The 21,596-nt window shown below is 36.6% G+C and overlaps 1 protein-coding gene across 1 annotated transcript in view; it reads right to left on the minus strand.

The window, feature by feature from the left end:
- The window catches only part of LOC145665945 (lachesin-like), a 580,434-nt gene that overhangs the window by 293,556 nt on the left and 265,282 nt on the right, over positions 1-21,596 (minus strand). Inside the window, exon 3 of the mRNA XM_081733050.1 lies at positions 11,407-11,549. Within this exon, the coding sequence (XP_081589176.1) occupies positions 11,407-11,549 (143 nt within the window). The remainder of the gene's footprint in view (positions 1-11,406; positions 11,550-21,596) is intronic.

Here is a 21,596-nt window from a genome sequence, read left to right on the forward strand (position 1 = left end):
TGAATTTTACCCATAAACGTAAAGAAAATGGAATAATTGCGAAAAATCGTTTGTTACAGTATACGCGCTTTTTTTTTCATGAGGGTACGTCTGTATTATACAAATGAAAAACACATCGTTTAACGTAAAGGAAATGGTTGAACTGTTCGGTGTGAAGTTTTTAACATAGTTAACACCTACCTCTAACTGGGTTGTTGTCACGTCATATTTATTAAAGTGCGTATCCTAATAGAGGAGAGAGGGTTAAAAATACATAACAAATAGAGTACTTCGCGTTAGTGAGATGAAACTTAGTACCGTAAGACTTTGTGTACTTTGCACAAGATTTAAGCCATTTTAAAGAAAATTGCATTTAACTTACAAACGTAATGATTTAGAACACTGTATTTTAAACATATAATAGCTAGATATATAAGGAAAACATTAGTGCAAGTTCATTAGTAAACATTCAGTATAACCATAGCTATTGAAATATAAACTTTGGTGCAAAGTAACCCCATAGCTGGGGTTACTTTGCACAACGTGCAAAAAAGTATGTTCGACATACGAACATAACGTTTCCGTGCAATGTTTTCCCTTCAACATTTATACATTTTACTTTCTACACAAAACTGCATGCAGTCTACAAATATTGATATTAGAATGATGCTACTGGTATTAGTACTTAGTTTGAATTATCGATATTTGTAAAGAAAATTATGTATTTTCTGCTACCGGCACAGGAACCGCATTCTAATAGTTTAGCATATGTCCCACAAAAATGCCAACTCAGGGACAGAAAAATATCCCCGTGAACTGATTTTCCTTGGTTGTTCCTTATGTCCAAGAATATCACCCCAACCGTAATTAGTGGGACATTTACGGGATTTGGGACTTTCAGGATGAAAACTACCCAAATTGCATGATTTCCTTTTCAAAATCTAATGTTAGTCATTCCTATGCGTATAAGCTGAAGCCCCCACCAAAAAAGTCTAGTCATTTCTATAAAAAAAAGAAGTATTTGTGGTTGAAGCCTCTCTCAAACTACTTTTCTGAATCCGCCACTGTTCATAATTTATTTATCAACAAGAAATTCATTCCAACATCTTCCTAAATAGGAAATTTACCTAAATTTAGAATGCAGTAGGTTCTAGTAGTAATTATTTCCTATCTAAGCGGTATTTTTGGACCGGTGCAAAGGAACCCCGAGTAGAGACTGAAACTGCCTTCTCCCAGTTTTACTTTTTTATGACTTTAAAACGTTTCACATTTCAATTTCAACTATTGCATCCAGGGACGTACACAGAGGGTGGGTCCTGGGGGTCCGGACCCCTTCCCCCCCGAAATCCGGACTTTTTGTAAATTTAGTCTAATTTTAGGGGCAATTTTACAATTTTTAATATAATTTAGCCTGAAATTGTGTTTGGACTTCCCCCGGAAAGGTTTGGACCCCTCCCGAAATAAATTCCTGCGTACGTCCCTGATTGCATCGAAGTTCCGTTATCCACAGTAGTATTCTACGAAACTGACTTAACTTTGACGGAAAATCTCGTACGTGATATCTTTCAAATTTTGGCGGCCTTTACAGTGAGTGCTTTCCATACCTCTACAACAATGAACGCTCTCGGTAATTAGAACTGATGTTAACCGCCAACATTATAGCCAAAATTCAGTTAGATGTTCTATCTTACGGTGCCAGTTGAAACTTCCTCTTTTCTGTTCATGGTTTTGCCGACAGAGAACTGTGAAACTCTTTTCATATTTTGTGCAAAGTAACCCCTGATGTGCAAAGTACGGTATATACATTCGGTACGGTACGGTTCAAACAATTTTTTATTCAGTAGTTAGCTCCTCTAAAAAGTCACAGGCTGCGTCTCAAAGCTAACTAATAAGTCCTATTGCTATTATTATAATTGCAAATATCAATATCTAAGATTGCCTGAAGTTCTTTTTTCAATAGAAACAAATGAAAAAAAGAAGAAAAAGAATGCCTTGAGAGTAAAACGTAGACAAATTCACCAGTGTTCAGAAGCTGTCTACAATGCACTGAGCAGAATGGGTCGGTGGGTTGTAATGCGTTGTTAAGTCAGAATGGATCGGTGGGCCAGAGTAGGTCCCGGTGGTTCGCCGTGGGTCACGTTCCGTTGACCCGTGGCCCACTGACCCACTCCATCTCTGGACTGCATATACGGATAAAGCAATCATATATATGTGTCTTAACCTTCCTGACTTTATTTAAACTCCTCTAATTTAAGATAATTTACAAAAAATGCAAGAAACCAATTATTAATAACATATATAAAAATATAGAAATGTATTTTGAAAGACAAAAGTTATCGGTGTACTCGAGACTCGAACCCGCGCTGCCCATTCCAGAAGCAGACACCTTACCGAATTATCCACGCCACAACCTGTGATTTCTGCTTTTGAAGCTTTATTTATATTGCGTGTGTTACGTAACAATGCTACGAGATGTCATTACTGTTGCGACGACTTCCTTCAAGACCCGTTCCGAAAATTTACGAAATAACTCATTTAATCCTTAATCAATAATATATATATATATATATATATATATATATATATATATACAGTGGCGGCGATTGGACGTTAAAAGTGGGGGCAAGACATGATCTGAATATTTGTATATCAATCTTAGTTTCCCTGGTTGTTTCTAACACTTTGACGAAAGGTTGTATAACTAATAGGATACTATTTTTTTTCAGTTAAAGCACGATATATCGTATTTCATATTTTATTAAGTAAATTGACAAGGTAGCGCAAATAGGTACTAGACCTTTGTACTCTTAAATAACGAAAGTGTAAGAAGAGATTTGATTCCTTGTTCATGAACATCTTAAAATTCTGTCTGGAAAATTGTGTAATCAGATTATTTAATAACAAATTTGCAAACCAAATAAATAGAAAGGATAATATTAATCATAGTAATGAATAACGAGTCTTGTTTTGTAGATGTTATACTGAAACTGGCGGTAATTGAACAACTTAATTTTTAATTCCAGACATGCTATTAAACGTATGTTATTACTCTTAGAAAATGAAAGACAGTAAATACTACGACCATATGCTACGACATTTAAAGCAGTATTTGCTTTTGCAGCTTCCCGAAACATGTTCGTTGCCATTAGGTGCAGTTTCAACTTTCTTGGAACACATCAAAACACAATACTTAGAATCACTCCACACTCCTGCTATACAAAATAATCCTAAAACCTAGAATTATGTTGAATTCACTAAAGTTAATTGTATATACACTTACACCTCTAAACACACACCACTTCACTCTTATATTACATTACAAAATAATGATAAAGGTAGTTGTTGTTTCTTATTACGCTCTTTTTAATCAATATTCCTTACTTTAGAAAGAAGAGAAGCCATTTTAGGAATTGTCAATTTTTGTTCAATTAAAGAATAACTTGTGAAATACTTTTGTTTTTGCGAAATGTTCTCTCAATTAGTTTCAAAGCGGCTGATTAACATATCGAGCCCTTATAAGAAGGGGATATAGAAGCAAAACCTGCTAAATCCAGTTTTGAATTTTGTCTGAGAACGAAGAAAAAGTGACGCCTCATGTTTTCAATTGTTGAACAGCTTTTTTTGTTTAGTGGTTGATTTCATTAATTTGTATTAAGTAGGGACCACTAAACTAGAAAATTGTTCAACAATTCTGAAACATAAGGTCATCACTTCTTCGTTTCCTGACAAAACTGGAAATGAATTTAACAGATTTGGCTTCTATATCTCTGAATTGAAAATATGCTCGAATTTTTGGATTGTTTTCCGTCGCACTTAAAACGAAATTCCTCTAGCTTTCTTAACTTCACGGGAAAACAACCAATACGTACTCATGCAACGGCAAATATTATATAGCACCATTTTTCTATGAAACAGTAATGCATACAAAAACTTTATATTTCCAAATAAAACTACGATATATACATTAATGGGTTACTTCAAAAAAGTGGGGGGCAACTGCCCCCCTTTGCACTCCCTAATCGCCGCCCATGTATATATATAATGTAAGTATGTGTGTGTGTGTGTGTGTGTGTCTGTTGTGGGTTGTTTGTGTGTGTGTTAGTCCACCCAAGAGATTAATTCATAATAGGTTAATGTATTCTTGATTTAATCTGCAGAACAAACGCTTTTAATGAAAACATGGGGGCTGTTGCTGTAGATAGCTAAAGGCCGTAAATAAAATTCAAACTTCAAGTGTAACTGGGGTAACTCACCGACAATGGCTGATTTAACACATTTGATAACAGCGCGTGTAATGGGTTATTTATAAAGGCAAGTTGATAGAGACTGTGTAGATAAGTGGGTACCGTGTGTGACTGTCATTCTAAGGATTCTGTGTTCGAGTCTGAGCCTAGACTGAGTTACATTTTTTTCAAGGAATTAAAAACTATAAATGATGTTCGCGTTTGATACTGAAAGAGATTTATCCTATGAAGGGAGAAAAACCAAGACAATACAGGGGGCAGGGGGAAAGACGGAGACTGTTTATCCTTAAGTGTTAAAATTTAATTGATTCCCATGTCTTTTGCTCTTTCCTTTCCCTCTTTTCTTCTTTTCTCATTTTGTTTAGCTTTACATACTTTTTCGGTCTCTACATGATGCGTATTATTCTTTTCGTTTCCTTTGCATTAATTCCTATCTCTTTGAACTTAACGCGAATGGAATTTCTGCAGATTTATCTCGTGATTGTTTCTCTAAGTGATGCTCTCAGATAGTAATACTTTTTCCTCCAAATGGAGGAATATCCTGGCATGTTATGTTTTCGGGCATGTATTTGCTGTCATGTTGGTTGTCCAACTATCAGACATACAGTGAAACTTTTCTGCTACTGGAAAAAGCTATCATTTCTTATGTATCCAACCTCCACTTTTTACTGTCGCTGACTGTACATTGTTTCGAAGGTACAACGCCTTCCCCTAGTATTTGTCCCGTTTTACGCATGTAAAAGAAGTAAATAATAAACATAGTAAAGATATTAATAAATTAATAATAACAAAAAAGGCAATAAGTGAATTGAAATTCCTTACATTAAACATGACCTATAGTTCGCAGTACTGCTCAAAAGACAGCAGAAGTTTTAGCAGTGTTTTTTTGTTGAACAAACTTCAACGTGCCTTTCCTTTTTCATAAATATCGAATTACTTGACCCCGTACACTTTAACTAAGTTTTGTAGTTCAAGTGTACAACTTTTGCCTTGTTTACACAGTTCGCGTAGAACTTAAAGATTTTATGGCAGTTTTGTTGGTGTAGAATACGCGAAACTACTGGAGCATGGAAATACTCGATTTTTTTTTGTCATTAGGCTCATCACTAAAAAGAATTACAATGTCCTGGGCTGCGTTTCTATTTTCTTTCGCAAGAAAAGCTTCCGTTGTTTAAAAGCCTGTTTACTGTTTCCAATTTTGAACTCTACTTAATGTTTGTGACTGATCCAATTCAGGTATTTGAAAATACAATTTGATTGATAGAGAGAGAAAGATGATGTAACAGCAACAGAGACTTCGTGCTATATTTCTTCATTAAAGAAGAAGCTAGTGTCAAGAAAGGAAGAAAGATTTCCCATTTTGCAGGTTGTAGCCCGTTGGCAATACTTGGAGGATTCTGACGATATCAAGACTGAAGATTTTTTAGTCACTGTTGGCAATTTTTACAGCACATGCGTGATATACCTTGAAAAATGTGAAAGTAGCTACGATGGAGCTGAAAAATTTCAATAGGGTCTCATGCAGAATAATCCCTGTTGGTCAGATGTTCAACACAGGATTTTCAGCATTCCTAATAAACTGGCTAAAGGTAAATGCTGTCTGGGGCGGACAACGAGACACGACCATTTGATCAATGGTAATGTGCAAAAGAAATTGGAATACAATTCCAAAAATTTGGAAAGAAAACAATGCATCCTTGTCGGAACGATGGGTAGAAGTGTTTTGGTAAATTAGAAGAAGAAAATATAAAGTTTGATTTTCTATTGAAAGCAGTAGAAATGGTGTTGTGTCTGCCTGGTACATCCACTCCTGTGGAGCGTGTTTTTTCAGTCATGAATAACATATGGACAAGTGAAAATTTTTTCTTAATGTTGCAACAATGAAATCTGTTACTGGTACCGATAAACTTTACAGATATCTGCAGTGACTTTTATAAAGACTAGCGAAGCACAAAGCTATTATCAAGAAGATAGGCTCAGAAATACTTTTGGCATTCTTCAGTTCAAGAGTCAACTCTCCTCACCCAATGTAATATCAAGGATTCGTGCTAGGGCAAAGGAGCAAATGTAGGTAGCATCATGTCCTACCATACCGTAAGATAAATGCTGTTTATATTTTATAGCTTATATGCAGTATACATTGGTGTTATTCTAATTTTTAACAACCATTTCTACGAATATATATATAGGAAGAGAGAGAGAGAAAGAGAGATAGTAGATGGATAGGCAGAGAGATAGATGTGGATACCATAAGCTACAAGTAGAGACCTACATGACATCCTAATACAAAATGGTGTGACGAAATTACGTAGCACTGCGAATACTACAAGGAATTATCCAAGATAAATAGTTATCAAAAAGTGTTGTAAAGACCTTAATCTAGCAATGAATCGACAATTGTTGATAGCGGTGTGTATGCGTTCGAAATACAAATAACCCTCACCACAATACTCATCTGATCTCAGTTCTCATTCTACCTGAAGATTTGAGATTAAAAAAAACCAACGCTTATACCTGTTCCTGAGATATTATATGTAGATGTAAGCATTTCTAAAAACAAATATAGTTAAACTAAAATTTACTTCTGGGTATAAATGGGTAATTTTACTGTTATGTCTGGCTATAAAAAACGGTTCTCCGAACTCGAAATATTTTAACAACCAACCGGTGCGAACTGGCTGAATAGCATCACTGTATATAATGTTCAGGAACTAATTTACGCACTGACCTGTTTCTCATTTCTCATTCTTTTAAGAAAAGCCGGAAACTAGCTGAAAATTTTATGGTTACCCTATTACCGTTTATGCTCTGATACTTATCACAAGACAGATATAACAGTTTTTTATTTATTTAAAAAAAGACATTCCCATACTTATGAATAGTGTTGTTTGGAAGTCTAAAAACTGAAACTCAAATTCAAAATTAAATAATAATAATAATAATCATACATTAAACCAGGAAAATTAAAGAATGAGTTGTTTACTACAAAAGGATAACTCAATCCGTAAGGAGTTAAGGATCATACAAAGATCACAACTCTAATACGGATGTACAGGGTGGAACAGACGAAACGGACGTTTTTTTAAACCGCTAGTACTCGGTGACGTGTAGAGGTATTGATTTTGAACGACTGTTGGCAGGCAGCAATGCAGTTTCATTTGCCATGGACCGTTGGAGTGTAGAGTATCGTGTGTTCGCGCTTGAGCAGTTCTTTAGAAACAATGATTTTGTGGTCATGGTTCAACGTCTTTTCCGTCGAAAGTTTAATGTTGAACGTCGAGGTACAGTCCCAGATCGAAACAATACACTCCGATGGGTTGCAGCGTTCAAAAGTATTGGATCTATGATGAAAAAGAAACCACCCGGTCTTCCTCGTTCAATTCGAACCCTGGGGGAACGTAGACAGAGTGAAAAGGGCAGTTCTTGCTAGTAGGAAACGGTCCGCTAGGCGACAGGCTGTATCGATGGGTATGTCACGTCGTTCGTCTCATCACATCTTACATAATGATCTCAAATTTTCTTTTTCATCACAGATTCATCAGAGTAAGTGTTTCAATCTGGAAATGTACCTCGACGTTCGACAGAAAAGACATTGAACTGTTACCACAGAATCATTGTTCCTGAAGAACTACTCGATCGCTAACACACGACGCCCTACGCTACAACGCTCCATAGCGACTGAAACTGCATTGTCTGAGTTGTCTGCCAACGGTCGCTCAAAATCAATACCCTACTCGTCACAGAGTACTAGTAGTTTAAAAACCATGCGTTTCCTCTGCTCCACCCTGTATTATTTTATTCGTTATAACTCACAATAATATTGTAAGTTTCGACAGCAAATGCCAGATGTTATGATGGAAAAACAATAATTTAAGCCCAAAAGATTTATAAATGTAGGGAATATCAAGTAGTACTGAAAAATAAGAAATAACTAGTAGCGGTATAGAGGTTGTTCCATTAGGTAAAAAGAAATCTTTTTAAAAACATTTTCAGAACATTGTTTCTCATAGAATAGAGAAATTATAAAATATATAAAAAACGAAAGTAAAGGTCGGAAAAAAAAGAAAACAGTTTTTAAATAAAAAAAAATAAAATTTAAAAAGAAATACGAAAAGAAAGGAAAAAGTTTTGTGAACTTTCTGTGCGAACGACTAAGTCATATAATCGGATTACGAAAGCTTCCATTCTTTGTCCTCATATTAGTACTTTTCTTTCCCCCCCATCCTCCTTATCTTTTTTTTTATTTTACGTCTTTCATTTCTCTTTTGCAGAAGTCAAGTTTCTTTTTCTCTAGCTTTTTCCTCTCTTTGAGAATTGTGTGAGATTTGAACAAAACCCTGAAGGAACAGAGATGAAAAAAAAAAAAAAAAACATATTAGAGAAAGAAGAAATTATTTGAGACTTTTTTTTACCATTATTTTAAAAGTTGATTCAAGTAAAAAGAGGGAAACTGATCATCCATTTCTTTTGTCGAGTGGTTCTCAATCTGAGGGGCTTGAAGAGCGGGCAACCTGGTCGCAAGCTCCTGACAAGCAATTGAGCAAGGGGATACAAGCTCCCTGGTCCTATAAATGTAACTACATTCGTAATTAAGAGGCCCCATCACGACGAAATTAAAATACCTCTAACTTTACAATAATTATGTTATATCTTCAAATAGAAAAAAGATAATCGAAATGTGAAACAAGAGCTCGCTAGACAATATTATTTCACATGAGATACCGTTATTACGACTCACTTATCTGCTTTTGATTTCCAGCCATTTAGAAAATCGGCATTTATTTTCGCGTTTCTAAATGACTGCAAACGGAAAGCTACTAGGTGACTGGTGATAACGGTACCTCATGCAAAATTATATCGTTTATCGAAAACTCTTTTTCCACATTTCGATTATCTTTTATCTATTTGAAGATATTACATAATTACTGTAAAATTAGCGGTATTTTAATTTCGCGGTCTCTTAAAAATACATATTACGAATGTTGAAAGAAAGAGTCGTTAAATTAAATACCGCGTAAACACAAAATAACTATTGAGTAAGAAGTGGTTATTATTAAAAAATGAAATGGAATCTTTCAGTTTAACGTCCTACGATTATGTCCTTTAGGCTAAGGGAGATTATTATTAAGGCAAATGAATTATGATGGAAGAATTAGTGGAATGATAATGTAGCAAGAAACGGGAGTACCCACGGAGAAAACCCACGGACATGATGTTGTCCACCACAACTTACTTGGCCGGGGATCGAATCAGGGACTCACGCTTCAGAAGTTAACGCTCTACCACTGAGCCACCACGACTTCCAAAAAGTTATATAAAAAAATAATACTGCACAAGAAATATGCAAAAGTTTTCCTGAAAGTAAATATTAAACTGACTTGAATTATTACTATTGAAGAGTCGAGAAATCAATGCTGTGTCTGATATCGTAAAAAAGGTAAGACCAATGAATGGCAAGGGAGGCATGAAGTATGCAAGGTTCAAGAAGGGAGTGCCAGGCAACAAAGCTGGAAACCACTACTTTTGCCAATATGGAAAAAAAATAGTGTATTCTCATAGCATTAAGAGATCATCTGTTTGATACTGAGATCTTTGTAGAGGGTGTTTCCAAAAGTTTTCGGACTTACACAGAAATATCTATAAGAAGCTGTTTATGGTATACAGCTGGTATGGTATGGTATGGTATGTATAGTGCCATTTATGGAAGAAACAATGTATCAGTTTCAAGTGCCTAGTTGCGCCAGTTCGTTGGAGGGGGCCATTTGAATCAATCAGTGTGCGTTGAGATCGTACACGGCATGACAATGCTCCAATGCACATGGCTGTCGTTATACAGCATCAAGGCTACGGTGCTAAATATGGACTGTAGGATGGGTGCTGCATTTCCTCGAATTCACAGTTTTTTACTGAAGAATTGAGAATAAGAGTCGTATGGACTAGACTATTGTCTTGCAGTATAGGATCACAACAACGCACAGTTCTTTCAATTGAACGCTTTTAAAGAATTGACACAGCTAGACAGTGAAACTGATACCTTAATTCCTCTTTAGATGGCACTATATGGCATGAACGGCTTGTTACCAGTGGAGTGATTTTTCTATGTCTGGCTGAAAACTTTTGAAAATACCTTCGTATGCACTAAGATATCACGCCAATCTCTCTATCATACCGCATAAGAATCATTATGTCCACTTTAGAGTTGTAGATCCCTGACGTTATGATAGATAATTGATTATTTATACTGTATTTACTTACCAGCATCTCATGTACCTGTTGTTTCGCGTTTAATATACTGCTTTATGACTCTAAATTTGCTCAGAAAATACTGAATTTGTAACCATAATAATTATGTCCTCCTAAAGGAATTCTGCACCGAGAAACGCAACTTGCCTTTAAAATGTAATTTTTCAAGGCACTAAAAGACGATTTCTCCAGACCGAAATTTCTGGAACCATTTCTAGTACTTCCGCACTTCCACAACAACCTGACCATTTACTGTATTGATGTTTCGTGCCACTGCGCTGGCTAAATGTCCCTGGTGAAATTCATACAGTATGACATTCCGTATGTGGTCCTATGACACTACCATGATCAAACACAAGCCACAAATCCAAAACGTAGTTTACACCGTTCGTTCTCCTGCTGCATAATGATGTGTCCTATATGACACAGCTATGGTTCGTTTCATCTACTTCCCTATTCGCTCGTCAGAGGGCGTCATTACAAGGCCATCGAATAAAGTACATTACTTATGGGATGAACTGATATGAGCTTGCTGTTATTGAGTCGTGGTTACAATGCCATACAGAAGATAGTGGAAAGCTTAGGGTATTGGAAGAAATAGATACGACAGTACACACCTGACTTTGTCAAAGAATATTCGAGTTGGGCTCAACGATGGCGTAAATGCATTGCTTTCAATGGAACTATGTTAAGTAGCAACTTTGTATAGATAGTCTCTACAACTCTAACTACATATACAACGGTTAAAACTATCTACAACGGTTAATAAAGAAGTTATGGCAAATTTTGCATTACTCTCGGTACATTCCTCGTATATACATAATGAGAACGGAACAAAACAGAACGTAATGCTAGTTCAACAAATAGTCCTTTAAATATTGTAAGTCGTATTCTCTACCAAATAAGAAACTACTGCAAAAGAAAACATAACACTACTTACTTTGTAATGACCTAATTCTGTGACAGCACATATTAGAACAGCTTCTCTTCCTACGGGAACGGTAACATTTTTGATTGGTTCGCTGAAGTCCGGTTCTTCTCCCGGGAGAGGTATAGGACCAGGACCTATTTCGTAACCGGAATCTGTAATTAGAAAAAATATAAGCACACAATATTAGCAATATTTCAACACAAAACAGGCCAGTACTCTATTATGTATCAATAATTATTTGTATTTAACGAAAAAAAATACAAGGCATTACTCAGTAGGACACGGAAAAGAAAGATCTATTGAAAATAATTAATTGCTACGGGAATTGAAAAATTCACGAATCTCGTGGGTAACACATCTTAGATCCCAAACACTGATTTAATGTTATATGGTTCATAGTATAAAAACTATAATTGATAAAGAGATGGTATGAACACAAGATAGAGCATTTGTCAACGTTTAGAGATACATAAGTAATTACATAATATACTGCAATATTAAATATGGTTTAAATCTAGTTATATCACAGCCTTCGTAAACCTTTCGTGACGGGGGAGAAGTCTGATAACTTCTAGATGAATTTTTTAACCTCCTCGGGCCCAAATTTTATGTTAAAATATTATAATTACCTTCGGTTGTATACCCTATTAGCCAATTTTTAGTTATTCTTTTTCGTATGTTTGTCAGTTGTCCGCTAAGTGCATGTCGCCTATAGGCAACATGGGGTCTCAGTGTATACATCATGAATAATACACATGTCGCCTATTGGCGACACGAGGTCCGAGGAGGTTAAAAAAGCAGGCCATATACTTTATACATAAATTTACAAAACGAGCCGAGAGAGAATTCTTCGTGAATCGAGACGAGATTTTTTAAAAAATATTTTTTGTCTCATCTCGTCTCATGGAGAACACTAGTACAGAGTAGCTTTGTTGATTGGCTGGGTCAGGGCAGTCCTTTGCAATTAGCCTTTGAATTACGTAGGAGCACAGTTTTCGGATTCCAGGAAGGGCTGTGATAACTAGGTAGAGGAAACAAGGGGAGCGTAGGGTGAACGTAGGTGAATGAAATAAAACAAGTGCTTGTAGTGTCATGAATCCACGAGTAACGTAATGGAGACCAGAGCTGGTTGGTTGAGACAGTGGTAATAAAATGTACTCCTTAATGCTGTGAATACTGACTTTTCCATCAAAGAAAGCACCAGCAAGACTTCCACCTGTTTTCTGCTCTGAACGGATCAGGTTCTAGAAGATCCCGTTCCAGAATCGGGTTTTCAGATCCAGGTCTGGAACCTGTTCCGGAACCGGATCTCCACGAACCCGCTCCGTCGGAACCGGAACTTTATGGCCATCCCTACGCTAAACCCAAGCTGCTGGCAGGCTGTGAACAGTGTGCTAGATGAAATGGTGCAAGCTTCAGGCAGGTGCGTAGGCGGCAGCCGCTTGTCTCATTTGGCTAAACAGACTGGGTACCTGGCAAACTCATTGGCTAAACAGGCAAATTGGCAAACTCATTCGCTAATCAGGCAAACTGGCAAACTCATTTGGCTAAACTCCAACTGGTGGGCCAATTTTTTCTGGGGGCCACAAGCAGGTCTGGGCGGGGAGGGCACAAGCGCGTGGTCCTCTTTCCAGTGTTTTGAAGGTGAACTTTGTGCCTCCTTTACGGTTCTTTGGGGGCTTTTGGATCCAGGTCTGGAACCGGTTTCTGGAAACCGGATCTCGAAAAACCGGCTCCGCCGGAACCGGAACTTTGTGGTCATCCCTAATGTAAAGTGTGGATCTTGCATATTTTTTAACTCTCAAGCATTAGCTTAAGCTAATCGTACAATCTCGAAGGAGTTCTGTTAATGGTATATTCTCTAGAGAAAGAAAAAAATCTGTATATGATAATGTTTGGGGTTGAGACACAAGGGAATGGTTCAGACAGATTTGTTGGAAATAGTTGAAACCTGTCTCAACCATTTCCACTCATTCTGCTAAGTTAATTCCATTGGTTATAGAAACCCACATTATTTCTTAAATAGAAAGTGCTGATAAGAATAGCATGAGATTAATGAGTGCATCATATTCCAACCTTCTGTCCTGCCTTGTTTGCATAGGGAATTTCAATTTATTTAACCATTGAAATGAAATATTCCAAAATTAAGTGCAAATAGTACTTTTATAGAGAGATAATTAAATACTAACATTAAAGTAAGGTTGAACCCTGCTTTCCAAATTTAAAATATGTATGCTTGCGTTAATATGTATACTAATAAGCAAGTTATTTTGTCAATGATTAGAGGAAATATAAAGATTTTTAAAGATATAAGAAGACTATAAACACATGTGTAAATCTTAATGTAAATATTAATATTTTAATAATTAGTTATACACTAATTTATGGGCTATAAAAGTTTATTGTCTTCTTTCAGGAAAACGGTATGCAACTACCGGAGACAGTCGAAAGGGGAATGACTCCACCGGACGTCATGTTACGGACTGCAAGGGAATCAAGAAATGGAAAGCACTTCGAAACATTACCAGAGATTTCGTGGTACCCGATCCGTCAAATCCTGAGAACGATACTGTTTCTGACTGATTGAAGAAGAACGTATAGGTAACAATCCACAGCTTCCTTTAGTACTGGCTACTTGGTAAACAGAATGGTGTTCTCTGATACACAAGAGAAAGCTCTTGAAGGACTACTTAAAAGAAACGCTAATTATTTATTTTGATTAATTCCACGAGAAGTGCGTATATATGCTAAACTTTCAATAATACAGACATAGAGTGAGCACGAACACTGGAGCAGATTGATTTACTAACTTTATTAAACGGCAGAACAATCTTTCTATAAGATCACCGTAACTCACTTTTCTGACTTGGTCTACTAGTTTAATAAAAAAGAATATTGACAAATTCTTTAATAATCTGAGGGCTGTTTTGATCCTTCTGAAACTATGGCCTGGATACACTTCAAGCAGGAACGAGATGGGAGTACCAGAATTCAAAAACTAGACCGAGAAGTAGCACGTAAAATGATGGAAACGAGTAGATAAAATAACTTCCGCTACACTACTGTCACTAATAATAAGCCTCTTCCATCGAATGATTACAAGGCGCATTGCGTTTTGTTAGCAGTGGTTCTGTTGGAAGTATAGGAAGCTCCTACATACCTGGATCAATGACAAAAATAATTTCATAGGATTCATTCCACATTTTGTAAGAGAAGTGAAGTGTAGTAAAACCATGAATCTTTATTGGAGTTCTAATGATAGACTTTTATTAGTAAGCCTGAATGACCCCTCTCAATAAATGCTTTAGATTACTGCAAGAACAACGGGGTAACTGTGTTGTCATTACCATTACACTGTTCCCACAGAATGTTGACTAAAATCTTTTCAAAAGTTTATATAATATATTTTTTTAAATGAAAGGATAATGTATTAAGGACAGTATAATACTATTCTGAGGTGCTGGAGTGGATAGTTATTAAACTAAAACGAAAAGGTGTAAAAAAAAAAAAAAACATTTTTTCATTGAAAAGTAAACAGTCTCAACCTGTCCTACATGCTGGCTCAACTAGCCCCAGTAGAGAAGCATATTGAGACACTTTACATAGTAGTACTTTCAGGCTAATTACTAATTAATACAAAGTATATTCAAATTTTATTTATTATAGTTTTTTAAAGGAAGATCTAATACAACTCACAACATTTCAAACACTTGTTTTCGACGTGTATTTAAAACGTTATAAATAAATAAATAATAAAACAGAAAGTGTCTCCACTGTTTCCGGTTTTCCCTATATGCAAAACCATTGCCTGTCTGCAAAACCACGAGTAGCGATTTCCCACTATTGCCTTTTATGAACGACAGATTTACTTTTTACTGTTGTTCTCTCTGTATTGTTATTACGAATGGATAAGGCAAATTATACCCTCCCAGATCATCCAGTTTTAAGTGACTGACAAGGGAACATCTTATATTGATAGTAGCGTTGCCCAATCAAACAATGTGCAATCGATAGAGGAGTGAAGAAAGGTGAGAAATCCAAAGTTTTACGGGCCGACACCCAAAAACACAGGAGATCCAAAGGAAAGAAGAACCAAGAATCATGTAAAAATAGCAATGCAAAAGATACGCTGACACAGAAGGAACTTCAAAATGATTAAAGTAATCAAAATGACATTTACATAACAGTATAGTAAGCAAACATTGTACCCACAGACATGGTCAATAACATCATATGTAATGCAGTGTTGCCAACTGAGCACAAAATGAAGTTTTGTTAAATGGCACGGAACACAAATTATAACATGTAGAAAATCTAATTACGAGTAGCACCATGCCTGTGAAGTCATGATGTACAGTGTTGTCAACGTTTGAAGATAGGCCTATATGAATTCCTATATGAATCTCGGATGTAGAAGAGAACATAGAGTACACGATTCAAACTAGTTAAAACCAAAATATGAGACCATAAACAAGAAGATAATCACTGAAGTATGAAAATAAGGGACGAAGCACAGTGTCGAAACAGGTTTGCCCAAGTTGAAAATCAGAATAGTATCAAACACACAAAACTGAAATGACACATTCTCTTGGATTGACAGTTGACTAGCAGGCTTACTTTTCTGATGCACGTAACATTGTATCGCATCACATATTATTGGTACTCAATTTTTCAGTGTTGCTGTTGATAAAGCGCTCCGCAGTGTGTTGGCACTGTATGTATTCTTCTACATCCGAGATTCATGTAGGAATTCATATATGCCTATCTTCAAACGTTGACAACACTGTACATTATGACTTCACAGGCATGGTTCTACTCGTAATTAGATTTTTTACATGTTATAATTTGTGTTCCGTGCCATTTAACAAACTTTCATTTTGTGCTCAGTTGGCAACACTGCATTACATATAATGTTATTGAGCATGTCTGTGGGTACAATGTTTGTTTACTATACTGTTGTGTAAATGTCATTTTGATTACTTTAATTATTTTGAAGTTCTTTCTGTATCAGTGTATCTTTTGCATTGCTATTTTCACATAATTCTAGATTCTTCTTTTCTCTGTATCTCCTGTGTTTCTGGGTGTCGGCTCGTAAAACTTTGGATTTCTCACTTTTCTTCACTCCTCTATCGATTGCACATTGTTTGATTGGGCAACGCTACTATCAATATAAGATGTTCCCTTGTGAGGGAAGGCAGGTGGCTCGTGGTACAGTGCTTGCTTACCTCTGGTAAAGTGGGTCCCTGGTTCGATCCCCAACCAAGTAAGTTTGTGGTGGGCATCATCGGGTCCATGAGTTTTCTCGGAATACTCCCTTTTTTCTCACACATTCTCATTCCACCAATTATCCATCATTCATTCACTTGTCTTAATCATGGGGCCGCGGTGGCTCAGTGGTAGAGCGTTCACCTCTGGTGCTGGGGTCTCGGTTTCAAACCCTGCTCCCAAGTGAACTTTGTGGTGGACAAACACCGTGTGCGTGGGTTTTCTCGGGGTTCTCCCGTTTCCTGCCACATTCTTCATTCCACCATTTCATTCATTACTCATTATCACCGTCTCCTTTAGCCTAACCGGCATAACCGTGGGACGTAAAACTCAAAATTTCATTTCATTTCATTTTTTGTCTTAATCATCGCCTCCCTTAGCCTAGCGGGCATAATCGTGGGACGTTAAACTGAAAGATTTCAAGATTTTTATAAGTGACTGGATTAGAGTTAAACGCCCTGTTCAGCGCCAAGGCTAAATGAGATGTGGATCTACATATTAATGTGGGATTCGAATCACGTGTACGATAGCCGGGGATCTAATCCTTGTCTCCCGCGACAAAGAGACTGTAAATTTGGGATGTGAAGTGAAGGAACAGATTGAGAATTATGAAGAGGGACACAACGTCAATAAAATATGATAAATATTCACATCATCACTTCTATACTTTAATTAATATTGGGGGGCCACGGGGGCTCAGTGGTAGAGCGTTCACCTCTGGTGCTTGGGGTCCCGGGTTCGATCCCAGCTCCCGCCAATTGAACTTTGTGGTGGACAAACACCGTGTGCGTGGGTTTTCTCGGGGTTCTTCCGTTTCCTCCCACTTTCTTCATTCCACCATTTCATTCATTATTCATCATCACCGTCTCCTCTAGCCTAACCGGCATAATCGTGGGACGTAAAACTCAAAGATTTCATTTCATTTTATTTAATTCATATTGTGCTCCCTCGGGCTAAGCAGTTAGCGTACGCGTCTTTGGCATCAGATACCCGGGTTCGATTCCTGGTGGGAGCTCATGGTTCGGATCCCATGTTAAGCTGTAGGTCCACGTCTCGTATAGCCTCACTCTTGAAAAGGACGCTAAACTCCAAATTATCATCATCATGATCATTACTTAATATTCCTTCAGTGCACGAGAAGTCACTCTTGATAAGCCAAGTCCTTGACAGATGTTCTGAATCTTGATGGTGGTCATTTTTAATAGTAATTTAGAAAGGACATCAGAATGTACAACTATGTAATTAGAAACAAGAATAAACGAGCAAAAATCTCATTAAAATTAATGGTATTTTTGGTCGTTTATTCTTGTCCCCTAATTTTATAGTAACATGATGACCTGTTATCGTATAACATCGTGGGGTGAGTAATGACAGACTTAAGTATTCACCTGTATCTACTTCCTCATGAAATCGGCATGGATGTGAAACCATACAACACATTCATAAAGACATTTCCTCTGCGGAATACTTACTGTACATTCAACTACAAAGTAGACCTTAAAACTTTCTCTAAATTAAACAAACTTCATTTTAGTGCAATCGTTTCGAAACAAACGAAACCAAAGGTCAGTGTACGCTGAATGGAATTTATACCGTGAAAAAAAAAAGTATCTGTTTGGTCATGTCAACAGACCGTAGTTAGTCACTTTACGTTAGAAGGGATTGTCAACAAGAAGAGTTGCTGAATTGTCAAAAGTGTATTCTATGAAAATGGAACTGTCCCAGGAATACGTGAACTTTGATCATTTGATCCTCATCTACAGGCGACAGCAACCCAGTCAAGATAGCTGTCTGCAACTTCCAGTGTGAAGGAATTACAAAGTCTTGTCTGCCAAAAGACATTGTATGTCGAATTTACGAGGAGTGTTTAGTAAGTTGTAACCCTACCATATAAATAATAGATGAATGTTTGAAAGTACTTAATAAATCAGTGAGACTTCGAATACCAACATTTGAATACATTTTGTCACAGCAGTTAAACTTTCTTTAGCACAACATAAGGCATAAACGTAAACTCATCATCGTCGCTGTAACGTGAACAACAACGCAAATGTTTCTTCAGTTTTTGAAACAAGAGAAAGTCACTTAGGCCCAAGTAATAAAAATATGAAAGAAAGAAGCTGGAATCCACACTGTTGAACAGCGGTTTTAGAACATAGCTGTTTGCTGCGTATCGTACACATCACGGCTCACTTATAGACATCGATGGGTATCAATGTTGCTCACTTTACTAAAACCGAAGGATAAATAAGAGTGTCTTCTACTTTTGTTTTTTATGCTGAGGAAGGATGATGCAATCATTTCACCGACTTTCGTCATCCCACGATTATCGCGTCATCTTTAGGTTTAGAATGTAATGAACACGCCTGGTATTTGTAAGAAAGATTGCATGATGCCAAACGTCGCCAACATGTTTGAAGGGAATCTGTAAATGCTGCACGTCTCAGATAAACATACAACGAGCATCCCGAAGTAGAGGCTCTTTAATCTCTTAGAATGCGTCTTTTACAATCATTATAGGAACAATATTTTCTAGCTTACACATGTCATCAGCATTTTGGAGTGACCTTCACCTTTATGGATGATTTTTCGAGTGCCTTTAGATAAAAGTAGTAAGTAGCTAGTGCGAGTGCCTTTGATATGATCCCGGGCTCGATGAACTCAAAAAGCATAATTTCTAAATCATTCACTTTCATTAATTATCCGTATTCTTTAGCCTAAATAACATAGGACAACCTGAAAGAATCACTTAAATGTTTACATAACATCAAGCAAAACTTTGTGGCTACACGGTTAGCGTACGCGCCCTTGGTGTGGGGGACTTGGGTTGGATACGCGATAGGACCTCATGTAATCCAGATTCCAGCTCTAAGTTCAGGTCTCATACAGCCTCGGTGCTGAACAGAGCACCAAACTCCAAATCAACTAAACGTCAAGAACAATTGCATATATAAGTTCTGAATTATTTTCTAGATTATGTTTCTCATTTTTCGAGGGGAAGTGAAAAAGTAAAGGGACTTCGGCAATTTCTCGCACTAGGGTTTGGTAACACTGCTAGTATCCAGCGCTGAATTAGTGTCGTCTGCAACACTTCTATGCAGCGTGTCATTCTTATTCCCGCGTTAATCATTGCAGTGTAGCAGACTGTTAAACATGTCAGCTCCATAGTCGATATGCACTAAGAAGGAAATGAAGGCAGTGATTCGTTTTTCGTTTGCGAAAGGTGTTAAACCTGCGGAAAATATTCGTCGAATGTAAGCGGAGTATGGTGACAGCTATTTATCACGAAGAAAGATCTACGAATGGACAGAGCGTTTCAAACAGGGAAGAATTTCTTTATGTGACGAGGAAAGATCGGGCAGAGCATCGACGTCAACTGAGGACAATTTGAAAATCGTTGCGGTATGGCGATGGAAAACAGATAAATCGCAGTGGACGAAATCACCAATACTTTACATATCAACAGTGGCATATTTAGGGGGTGGCTTCCGGGCTTAAGCCCCCCCTTCGAAATCTTACTTAGTATAGTAAAGTAAATGAAATATCTTGCAGAATGTTCACATTTCCAGGCAAAGCCCCCTCCCAAAGTTAGCAAAGCCCTTCCCGAAACAAAATCGTAAATACGCCACTGCATATCAATAATGATTCAGCGTATTCTATCTTACATGACAGGCTAAATTTTCGGAAAGTGTGTGCAAGTAGGGTCCCGAAAGAATTATCATCATGAAGCACAAAGGTTAGAAATCTCTCGTAAACTCCCCCCCCCCCGTTATCGTAGTAAGCGAGATGGATTTTTACGAGAAATTAAGAAATGTAAACGTCAAATTGTAACGTTAATTATTTTTCGTTACGTTACTTTCCCTGATTCTAATGTATATTTATGCGGATTACGAAATTATTCTGGATTGCACGCCACAGTTATTCACTTCAGGACATATATATTCACTTTCAAAATATTTCGTATTGTTACATTACAATATCATACAATCAATCTACACAATATGGCACTTTGTTCTTTCTATCCTTCTACATTGCCATAGCAACGACATCAAAAAGATAAACAAGTCGTCGTAGCAACCAAATTAACAAAATATTTTAATAAGATACAAACATTTAAATTATATGTTTATATCTTTCTTCTTCTTCTTCTTCTTCTTCTTCTTCTTCTTCTGTTTCTTCTTCTTCTTCTTCTTCTTGTGCTTTCAAAATAACACTTTTGCCCGTAACTATAAACAATACTCAGAAAGTATGTATATACAAAGATAGGCAATATCGTTGTAAACCATCAGATAGTCATTGATGCGATGCAAAATTGATTACAGGTGCAACCGAAATTCTTTTCGACGGAATCAAAAACTTGTGAAATGTTAGCAAAAGTGCGTTGAAGTGCAGGGAGATTATGTAGAAAAATAATGTATATGTTTCAGTTTTCAATTATTAGAATAAATGTATTCTTTTCTCAAGTCCCTTTATTTTATGACTTCCCTTCGTAGTAATGGGTCGCAAATAACAGATAAATGTACTTTCCATTTACCTTGAATAAACTTCAGGAAACGATGATGATGAACATGCAATGTAAATATCTGATTTTTTTTTTTTTTTTTAAGTTGTGTATGGAAATATAAATACATTTACAGAGTTGCTTTGTCACTTTGAGTAGTTAAAAAAAAAGCCAGTTTTAGTAACTCTCACTTTCTAATGAAATTAAATTTGAAACGAAATAGCTACATTAAAGAGAAAATGAAAAAAAAAAGGTTGTTTTTGTACCTGAAAGTAAAAGTTTGTTTTCAACCTCTACTTGATCACATCGCTTTATCACAACAAATGGAATATTAGAACAGAAACAAACACTAAATTAAAACAGTTTTGTTAGTTCAACTGTATACGATTTCCAAGTTTATATGCTAGTGTAATTTATTTGAAGTACACTTTTG

This window comes from Thermobia domestica, chromosome 12 (genome assembly GCF_964235325.1).
Source record: "Thermobia domestica chromosome 12, izTheDome1.hap1.1, whole genome shotgun sequence".
In the NCBI taxonomy this organism is placed as follows: Eukaryota; Metazoa; Arthropoda; class Insecta; order Zygentoma; family Lepismatidae; genus Thermobia; species Thermobia domestica.